Source organism: Mus caroli, chromosome 9, assembly GCF_900094665.2.
Source record: "Mus caroli chromosome 9, CAROLI_EIJ_v1.1, whole genome shotgun sequence".
NCBI lineage: Eukaryota > Metazoa > Chordata > Mammalia > Rodentia > Muridae > Mus > Mus caroli.
The window spans coordinates 93,612,545-93,623,437 of NC_034578.1; the positions used below are offsets into that span (position 1 = coordinate 93,612,545).

General features: G+C 47.3%; 1 protein-coding gene across 2 annotated transcripts in view; it reads right to left on the reverse strand.

The window, feature by feature from the left end:
• Window positions 1-10,217, reverse strand: part of Clstn2 (calsyntenin 2) — a 582,382-nt gene extending 572,165 nt beyond the window's left edge. For both annotated transcript variants that reach the window (XM_029481768.1, XM_029481769.1), the window contains exon 1: window positions 9,859-10,217. In XM_029481768.1, coding sequence (XP_029337628.1) covers window positions 9,859-9,973 — 115 coding nt within the window. In that variant the 5' untranslated portion in view covers window positions 9,974-10,217. The remainder of the gene's footprint in view (window positions 1-9,858) is intronic.
• Between the last annotated feature and the right edge of the window lie 676 nt (window positions 10,218-10,893).

Here is a 10,893-nt window from a genome sequence, read left to right on the forward strand (position 1 = left end):
CACCTGGACCTGTTGGTGGCTATTGAATTCACAGTGGCTCCAACGAAGTCACTGTCGAATTCACCACAAGCACCTATTTCATTTCTTCCTTTAGTATACAGGTAGGCCTTTAGTATGGGTTGGAATACATATTGCTACACGTTTTTCTCTTTGTAGTTCCTGACTATCTCAGCTTAGGCATCATATGGCTTGTTAAATTATGTACATACTTTCTTTAAATGTCTGTAAATTTCATTTCAGGATAATAACGGTGTCACTACAAAATCTGTATGGTAAGAGAGAGGGAGAATGGAGAGAGGGAGATAGGGAGAGAGAGAGAGAGAGAGAGAGAGAGAGAGAGAGAGAGAGACAGACTGGCTGACTCTTGGTTCTAAGATCCTTTCTGCCTACGTCCTGTTACACACTCTATAGTAAAGCCTGCTTGATCCACGCTCCAGCCTTGGTATTCTAAGAGCAATGTTATTCCCAATTGAACCAGAGTTGTCGGATGAGATATATCCTGGATTGGTCTGAAGCTAGCCCACATGGGGAATGGTAGGATTACCCAGAGAACAACTCTTACCCGTAGGAGAAAGGGGCAAAGTCATAGCTACCAGAAATCTACCCTCCACTGCAAGCAACATGTCATAGCCCACACCTCTAGCTCCTGTCTTCTAGGAGAGACTGCCTATTGTCAGCCTCAGAAGACCTGGGCTTTGCTTTGATTGAGAGAAGTAGTATTTCCCTGTGCACAAAGTCATGCATTAATGCCCAGACTTGAACCAGCATTTTCTTAGATCCCAAAGTAAATGTTCTGGCTTCAGAGATTCCCATTTGTGCATTTCTGCAGATGATATATACACAACCCAGAAAGCTCAGCCTCTGTTCCCTGATGCCCTAGCTGTGGGCTTAGAAATTCACAAGCCTCATTGCAAGCGGCCATCCCACTTTAATTGATAACAAAGCTTTTCCAATTAAGAACCTCATCTCTGCTTCTTTGTACACGTGCATCCGATATTACAAATTACAAATCGTTCCTAATGATCTGTTTGGAAAGCAGGTGTGATTTATCCACTGAGGATTTGTACAGTCTGGGGATTACTAGAAGGCTGATGGGAACAAGGAGGCTTAAAGGGGCGATGTGGGAGAACCTCAGCTCTGCAGCAGGTGATAGTCACTGCTCAATTCTCACCAGGGCGTGACAGTGTTCTTCAGTAGTATATGGTGCTCTGTGCTCCAGAGGACAAGGTGGGGCTCAGGACATCGTGACTTCACTGGTGGTTAACTTTACAAAAGACACTGAAGTTCACATGTGGGATGGCAGATGCTGAGGACCAGGGTTCTATAGACTTTTGTGCTGAGGAGGAAGTGTCAAGGAGCTACATAGAAGGCAAGCCCACTGCTTCAGAGTTTCCAGCAAAGAAGGAACACAATGGTGTCTGTACCCTCCCTTAGCCACAGAAACTCCGAAGGCAGGATTTTCTTCTATCAGGACCCAACTCAAGGTCTACCACAGAGAGCCTGGGATGGGTCCTAATTTGGGGGCACAAAAGCTATTATTACTTGAGTGTGGTTTAAACACAACAGACACCTGCCTACCTCACATGTCCAAGCTCCACTGTCCCCGATAGTCTGCCACGAAGTTTGAGTCTTACCATGTGACTTGCAGACCTCAAACAGGGCAAGATGAGAGTAGGTGTCATGTGCCATTACCTCTTGTCAAGGTCAGAGATGTTTCCTTCCTGACAAGATGATGAAGGAAATCATGAGGATGCCAGTGTCGTGTAGACTCGGGTCGAGAGCAGTGCCAGCTCCCAATGCCCCATGTAAAAGGCCTTTCATCTGGAAGTGTGTACCAGGTGACGTGGCATGAAGACAATGCTCATAACAAACCCATGCCTTTGGTAACATTGGCTTGTTCTGTTCAGTGGCCATTGCTACATCTTCAGAAAATGCCTTTGCCCACAGTGTCTAGTGGATTGAGAAGATGCAACACAAAGCTATCTTGGTGATGACTCTAGTCATTCATTATTGGTGGTGTCTTAGGGAGTGGCTTCGGGGGAGGAAGCAGCCAGAAACAAGCATTGGTGGCACCAAGCATAAGGAGAGAGAGAGATATTCTGGAGTGTTTGGTACAAGCAGTTGTGTTGCAGAACAGGGAGGATGGGACAGGAGAAACACTGGATGCTGAGGCAATAATTGTGCAGCCTATGGTATACTTCAGGAACAAAATGGTTGGACTTGGGTTTCCTAAAAGTTACAGAAAATTCCAGAAAAATGTACACCTCCAAAGAAAGAATGTCGGCTACTCCCTGGCTTCCATTCCCCTCCTAAGGAGAATATCCTATGAGAGCTGCCATTAAATTTCTGGAAGATTGGAGTTGAGAAAAGGCAAGAGATTGTTCAAAGAGAGAAAGGATAGAAGTATGAATTTAAAAAAAAATAACACTCTTTTTCATTGCTTCTAATTAAAAGATGAGTATATATCATTGAAATCACTTAAATACAACTCTAAAATTAGTAATTAAGAAATGACCATCCAGAGACTGATGCCAGTGCCGAAATAACGCATAAAAGATTGGATTTCCTTTGGGAAAAGAAACAAAATGAACAGTAAAAAGGAATCCAGGGAAGGCACCAGGCTCTGGCTGTAGCATTTCTTCACTTTGATTACACATGACCTCTGGAGAACCTACACTCCCGCAAACAAAAATACTAGAAACAAAAGGTAACTAAAACTGTGGAAATGCTGTGTGTTGCAAACGCAGCCTTCGCCCCTTCTCTAGCAGCCTGTTCCTTTCCTGAGAAGTCCCTTGGCTTTCAGCTCTTGCCTCTAAATCCTTATTCACCATCTCTCCCAGATAGCAAGGGGAGCTGGGGAGCAATCTGACATAGAGAGAGATGAAGTAAAACCCTGGAACCCTGTGGGCTTCATCTTTCCTTCCACCTAGGTTGAAAGGACCAAAGTCAGTGCTTCTCTAACTTCAGACTCATGGAAAAGAATGCTCCACACTCCAGAATTACTCCCTTTCCCCTTAATTTTGTGTCTAATCATGAGTGATTCATCCGTTTAGGTGAGCCATTCCCTTAGTAGATTTGTTGTCAGTACCTCCAAGGCAGACTGTTAGATGACACTTACTGCATTCCAAAGAGGCAGCATTTGTAGAATGTAGCTTGATGGGTGGTGGGTCTTCCCTTTCATTCTAGCAGATGAAGGAATAGAAATCTTGTCCCTTCCCAGAGTGGATTGAAGCAGAAACCTAGAGCATGAAGTTTAGGCCTCACCCCTGCCTTTATCTGTTCCTTGTTTCTTCTCCACTGAACTCCCAATGTCTTGATGAAGAGTTCATCCCTTAAATCCAGATGGTCAAGTACAGGGAATGGAAGAGAATCCGCAGCCTGATCCCAAAGAAGACAGCCTTCTGGTTGTTCACATAGGCCCCAGGCTCTACCTGCACCCATTTGAACAGACCCCCATCCCTCAGTAAACCAGAGGTTCTTTGCAACATTTGGCCTAAGAATGAGGCAGAAGTGTCTCTAGCTTCAGATATAGGGTGCTAAGTGGTTCCTGGCAGCAAGAGTGAGAAATCGTGAATCCCTACCCGTGTTCTCCAGCTATGGGAGTCCAGAGAAACTGCTGCTCAAAGGGATCATAAATAACACATCTTAAGGTGGGGACTTCAATATTTTTGAAGGGTTTCCTTTCTCCTCCCTTCCAACTTTGATCTATGTACTTACTTAACAAAGGTCTGGAGAGGGTTAATTGAATTAATATATGTAAAGTGCTTTAAGTTTGAGGAGAATGCACAATATAAATGGAAGTGTCACTAAAAAGGTTAATCTAATTTACATCTAACACTTTCAGTTCATGGTGTTAATGAACTATATCCTTTTAGAGAGTGATTAATTTATAGAAATGTGATTATATTTTCCTAATGCTATATATGGGTCAGCTTCTCCTATTACTATATCTAACTTTATAGGAAAACTCAACATTTTATAAATTAAGGAAATAAATCAAGGGCTCCTGTAATGGTTATAGTTCATTAATTACAAGAAGACAGGCATTAGATTAACATTTATCTGTTTTAATTAATTTGCTGCAATGCAGTTATCCATGAAAATTGGAGAAATGCTTGACATAATATTAACAGTTTTTTGCTGGTATTGTGCTGAAAATTCTGGGCTTGGCACAGCTGTATTTAATGTACGGCCGTGGGGACCATCAGCATTGTGGCACACGCATCAGAGAACTGGAGAGGGACTCCTCGCTAAATTCAAACTTCAGAAAAATATAATTAACTGAGTCTACAAGACAAGATGAAGGGAGAAAGATCTGAGGCTCCGTTTGGGGGCTTGGGGTCCCAAAGTCTCAAAACAAATTTCTTAAATATGATCACTTAATTTCCTGAGCTACTTTATCCTTTCAGAGGACATGCAGAGCTATCTTTCTGGATACCTGGAACTTTCGAGGTAGAGAAAATGGGCACCGTGAATTTCCTTCCTAGCTACAGGAAACCAGATGCCTAGAGGCTCTGAGCCCAGAGACCCTCCCAGCTCACTGGTGAATCCAGACCATGAGAACTGAAGACCAAAAAAGCCTTTCCCTAACACCCCACGGTGGTTTTCTACTCGGAGTTAAGCCAAGGCTGCACATTTATTTAACCACATAATAAATCAGACATCGTGGAGAGTGGCGGAAGACACAGAAGTGATGTGCTTTTATTCTAAATTGGCAACTGAGTTTTCACAAGGCGATTCAAGGCAACATCTGCAAAGAGAGAAGTGGTCATTTTAGCTGATTAAACATTCTCAGACAGAGCCAGGACAGTGTCTGCAGACTCCAAGTGCAATTTAAGGTGGCACGATTGAGGCCTGACTCTTTCACACATTTTAGTGTGTGGCTAATGTCCTCATCCATTTAGGGATTTGAAACCCCTATGATGCAGAAGCTGTGCGTTGACAGGAAAAAGGCCAGGCTAAACTCAGGAAGTAGCTCTGAGGTGCATGGCTGAGGCTTGGAGGACTTTCAAGTGCTCTGAGAGGCGCACGCACTCTTGAATACAGTGCTTAGCAACAGTCTCAAAGGGATGAGCACCGCTTCTCCCTTTAGAGAGCCACGGTCACCATCTTCTATGGAAACAGGAAGATGCCACGCACTTTGAAGGGGGAGAAAGCAAGGAACAGGTGAAACTGGGAAAGCAAGGCCCCCATGGGATCACCGGGAGAAGCAGGGCGTGCAATGGAACACCATCCACATTAGAAACTCTGCGCTCTTTAAAGAAAAAGCACAGCACGGGTTCTTCTTAAAGACAGTTGCTGCAGACCCTTGGTAAGGAGTGATCCAGGACCCAGCTAGCTGCTTTCTCCGCTTGGGGTGGGTGGGACACAGCAAGCTGCGAAGGGGGTGGGGTGGGGCTTTCCAGGGAGGAGACAAACCAGGCTCACTCCTGCAGCAGTTCTGAAGGATTCTCAGATGCTGGTGCATGCATTGATGAAGAAAAGGACCACTTACTGCTGCCTAGGTCTGCAAGCTGGGAGGTAAGCAGCAACCTGGCTGATGATCTGTTTTTATAAGCCAAGTCACACCGCATGAGTTACTCCTCCAGGAACCAGAATGTCCCACATCTCTGGTGCTTGCACATGGACATACACTTGCTTATTTATGTGTGTAAAACACGCCCCCAAGCCTCACTCTCAGCTCGCTCTGCATTAAGTTTCAGGGTGGCCATTAAAGGGTAGTTGCAAAGGCATTCACCGAGCAGTAAAGGATGCAGGCGGTCTCACAACTTACATCAACTATATGTACATACATGCGTGATTGAATGTGGTATTTGCTCATACGTGTACAGTCCTTATACAAAGAAAAACTAAAAGACAGAGACACAGAGAGAATTGAGTTTTAGCTGATTAGACAAAGCTATTCAATTTCAAAGAAGTCGGACAAGGGGGAGTTTCACCAAGTCTTGGAACGACTATAACCAGGTGTCTGAGGATTGATAATTAAAATCATTGTATATTCAGTGTCCTCTACAACACATTCTGAAATAGAATACTGTTTCTATTTACTCTCTGAATACTGTTATCACAGCCACCTTGCAAGCCAGGGCTCTGTATCCCCACTTTATAGATGTGGAAACCAAGGCTCAAAGGGTTAAATCATTTGCCTAATATCCTCTAATGAGAGAATAATTGGGCCAAGATTCAAAGTCAAGTTTCTCTGGCAGCTACACTCAAATGTTACTATACAGGACAAGAGAAAAATCAAAAATGTCTATGTCAAAAAAGGAGGGGGGTACAATCCAGGATTGCATGGAGGTGTACACACTAAGCCAAACACTACTGGCTGTGCATTGCACAACTCAAGGCCAGCCCAAGCAATACAGAGAAGCCCTGAACACCCACAGATCAGTCTGGGACCAGGCAAGGAAACATTGGCATGACTTGCTAGGAGGGGCCATCCCAGGAGAGTTCCTAGAGAAGATCATGCGCCCGTGTGACCACACTTGGGTGACAATGATAATGAAGTTGAGGAAGACCTTCTGATCATAAGAGCAGAGGTGAGTAGGGACAACTGCAGGTCAGAGTAAACTCTAGTTCGATGCTGAGAAATGTTCGGGCCCTTGTGTTTGAACTGCAGAGGCAACTTTACGATGGTCCGTTTAAGAGCCATGTGCTACTTGCCCAAGATGATTGAGGACAATTCCCTGCAGGAGTGCACATCACCCTTTAGGGCAGGGGCTGCCATGTGCAATATAATAGTGCAGTCTTCAAAAGTGGTTTTCAGTCTGAGGATGAAAGGATAGTGCGGCTTCCTTGAGCAAGAACACTGGTTCCCACAGGTACAAGCAAGTTCTGATTTCCGCCTCTCACACAGGCCTGTTTTATGTACATGTACGTGCTCACCAGGTGAGCCTGTAGTAACTGATGCTCTATATGCAAGGGCTGTGCTGAGCGATCTCTATGCCTGCAGTCTGGCACCTAGGAAGAGAATGCATACTGAATCCTTGAGGTTATAAGGTCACTGGCATTTTATTAAATGTAACATAAACCTTCAGGTGACTTCTGGAGCTCATCGTCTTTCTCCGATACATTGTGCCTTTCTCTAGAATAATTCCCAAGCATTGTTCATAGTGTGTGTGTGTGTGTGTGTGTGTGTGTGTGTGTGTGTGTGTGTGTAGGAATCCAAGAAGAGCTTGTTTTTATGTGTATCCTAAGCATAGGAAGATGAGGAAGCAGTTTTAACTGCCCGGCTACTTTATTTCTGTCTGCTTCTGGAACAGGCTGCACTGGAAGCTCAACCTTAGGTGGAAAACCCCAGCAGTGGTCAGGAGTTAGCTTCTAGGTCCCCTGCAGCAAGAAGTAAGACATGCAAAAGCAGAACACACTGCTATTCAGATGTGCCACCTCCCAGGAACACCTGTAAACAGTTGTCTAGAGGGTGTGTCCAACTCACAAGGTCTGTCCCCCTCAGCTAGGCATCGTCATGCACACTCCTGGTTGTCTTCTTTCTACCCGTGAACTCGGAAGTACACTGAGGAAGACAGCTGCCCCTCTGTTCAGTCTCTCTCAAGAGCCCTCCTCAGTCTTCTCCTTTTTAACGATGGGAATAGAAATCATAGAAGCCTTTCAAAACAACGCTATCAGAGGCAGTGTGTGTTACCTACAAAACTCAGTTTTATTGTTCCTCCCAAATAGTCCTCAGGGGTTGTACAATTTAGAAACGTAAACTTCAAGTGCACTGAAATAAAGAAAGTCTGACCTGTAAATGTTAAATAAACTGTTATAATAAATGTGTCTGTTGTGACCAAATAGTATTTGTTTCTAAATAAATAAATAAATAAATAAATAAATAAATAAATAAATAAATAAATGGTAAATGGTGCTCTTTGCAGCCCCCTTGTGGTTTGAAGGGGAAAGACAAGGAGAATCCAGAGTAGCTCCTATTCTCAAGGCCAATAAACTTTTACAGTAGAATGACAAACAGCTTTAAATGTGAAATGAATATATTTTAAGGGAAGAAAATTACGTATTTAAATTATTTTATATACAATTATTTACATAATCTAGATCTGTGGAAGTCTGCATTTCTTGTGGCTTTCCGTTCTCTCCCTCTCCTCTCATTTCCCATTCTAGGCAAACTCAGCAAGGTGTTACAGGAGGGGCTCTCTTCCCAAATTACTCCTTCCCTAATCCTTACTCACAATGAGCTCCCTACCCGCAACAATGCAATAGACAATCTCGGAAGAATGAAACCTGCCTGCCTGTCAAAGTGTCCATACTGGAAGGAGAACAGATCGTTTGGACGCTCCGTTTCTATCCTTATTTTCACCAGAACAACAGCAACATCATAGTACATTGGTCCCTTCATACAGACAACCTTTTACCATACCACTTTTAAAAAGACATTTTCGTGATGATTTTTCTGTCTTCTTAAAAAAAGAAAGAAAAAAATGAAGGAAGGAAGGAAGGAAGGAAGGAAGGAAGGAAGGAAGGAAGGAAGAGAGAGATTGAAAGAAAAGGAAAAAGAAACTCCTTGTTGAGGAATGAAGAGAGGTGTTAGAAAGACACCTGTGCATAAAATCTTTTCCATTTTATGTCACCAGAAATCAATAGATTAAAAAAAAATAGGAGCACATCTTTTCCCAAATTTATCACTTGTAAATGTCAAGAGAGGCCGCTCTCAAAGTCCAGACAAGGCAAATGGAATGGCCTGCTTCCCCAATTCCCCTGTCTCCGGAGAGATCCAGGCTGCTGTGCTTTTCATACCAGCTCAGCCAGCAAACCTCTAAATCAAGCTGTCTCTACTTGGGAATCATTTTCCAACAAGGACAAAAACTCTGTTTTCAACATATCGCCAGACAGAATGCCAAGGACCATATGTCACCCGTTCACTGGGCAGAAATCAAAAGCACGCCCACCTTCTCCTCAACAGCGCAGAGAATCAACAAGTTACCACTTAAGCCAAACGCTCCATCCTGCAATCCACTACAGCCTCCCTGAGCCCACCATCATCCACCCCAATTGGGCTCCTGCGATGCTCCCCAGCTTTCGGCTACCGCGTGACCTTCCGTTCCAGACCCGCCCTCCAGATGCAGGCTCCCCAACCTGCGCTTCTCCCAGCGCTCCCAGACAACTGTCAAAGTCTGGGGCTTGCCGGCTTCCAGGTTCCCCTGATAACGCCAGCGTTCAGGAGAATCTTAGAGGATTAGAGAGGTCAAGATCAACTATAAAGACCAGAGAGGAGCTCTAGGCTCGGAGGCTCGGTCCTCCGAAGAAAAGCAGAGTGTGAGTGAGCCGCAGTAGCAACCATCACAACCCGCGCTTCTTCCGGACTCTGCCCATCTTGAGGGCGTGAGTTCCCAGGGGAGCCAGAGCCCGCGCTGCGGAGCAGGAGGAGCGCCGGGGTGCAGGCAAGGCTTTCAGGAGCCTACAAGTTCCCACGCCATCCTCAAGCTGGAGTGCCAGTCCAGCTCCTCTCGCAGCTTTGAAGATGCTCCTGGTTCTTGCCCCCAAAGCAGAAGCAGACAGACACCTGCTTCACCCACTCCCCAGCCCCCGCCACAGCGCCCATGCCCTGCCTTGCTCAAAGCATCCCTGAGCCAAGCCCCGCGATGCTCCCACCCCAGCACACAGGGCCCCCAAAGTTCACTATACTCCATAGACCTCCCCTTCTCCTTGGCCCCTGGACCCCGCCCAGATGTTGGGCTGGAGAACCTCTTGAGTCCACCGCTTAGGACGCTGACTTCGAGGACTGTGCGCGCAGAAGCCAAAGCTGCCACAAGAAAGGGTGGGTGTTAGACGATTAAGTCCAGGGTCTGCACCCTCGAGCCCGCCCTGCCTCCTTCCTGAAGAGGAACAAACTTCCCCAGCACCCACCTTTCGCCGCGAGGAGGCGGCGCCGCCGGCTGTCCCCGCCGTCTCCACTGCCGCCGCCGCTCCCTACGCCCAGCGCCAGCAGGAGCGGCACCAAGCACAGCCTCCCCGGCAGCATCCTCGCCGCCTGAGCCGCCACTGAGCCGCAGCCGCCTCCTCCTACCGCTCGCGCCGGCCTCGCCTGCCGGTGTCCGCTGGCGTCCGCTGGTGTCAGCCGGTGGCTGCCGCGCCGCCTCCCTGTAGCTGCCGGGTGCGCTTCTGGAGCCGCCGCCGCCGCCCTCACTCACCGCCTCCGCTGCCCTTCGCCGCGTCGCTCGCTCTCCCGCAACAGCAGCACTCACTGGCGCGGACCCGGAGCGGCTCTGGCGCTCACCCCGGGACGGCCCGTGACGTCACGGAGGGAGGGAGGTGGCTCGTGCATATTCATGAGACGCGGACATCGGCGCGGGGTTGCGCGCTCCCCCGCCTCGCAGCTCCGGCCCCCAACTTTCCTCAGCCATACCCTATGCCGCTCTCTCGCGTGATCCGGCTCGGTCAGGCTCCGGCTCCGGCCCGGGGAACCCTTACGGGAGGCTCCAGGGGAGCCTTAGGGCCTGACGTCCCCCCCTGCGGCTCTCCAAACTGCAGCCTCGAGGCACTGCGAGCGCCACAACCAAGTGATCGCCCGAGGACCTTCTGTAAAGATGCAGGCGACCCTACTGTGATGCACCCTTTGAACCAACATCCCTGCGGAGAGGCCAGGATAGTGTCTCTGTGGGCCCTGCCCTTGGCTATGGTCTAGGGATGGACTCTCTATGCCGCCTGGTCTGGGGAGGGCGCCAGGCGCTCGCTAGAGCTGCAAAAGGCCACTGCCTCTAGGAGTTGTAGGGCAGAGATCACTTAGGACCTGCATAGCAATGCCCGGGCTCTGTGCCATCTCAGTGAAGCAGGGACAGCCACTGCTAGAGTCAAAAGGACTAGCTAAAGTCAGAAAAGGCAACCTTCAGTCTTCAGTGGGAAGCACATTCAAACTTCTCCCTCAGAAGTTGCCACCTTTAC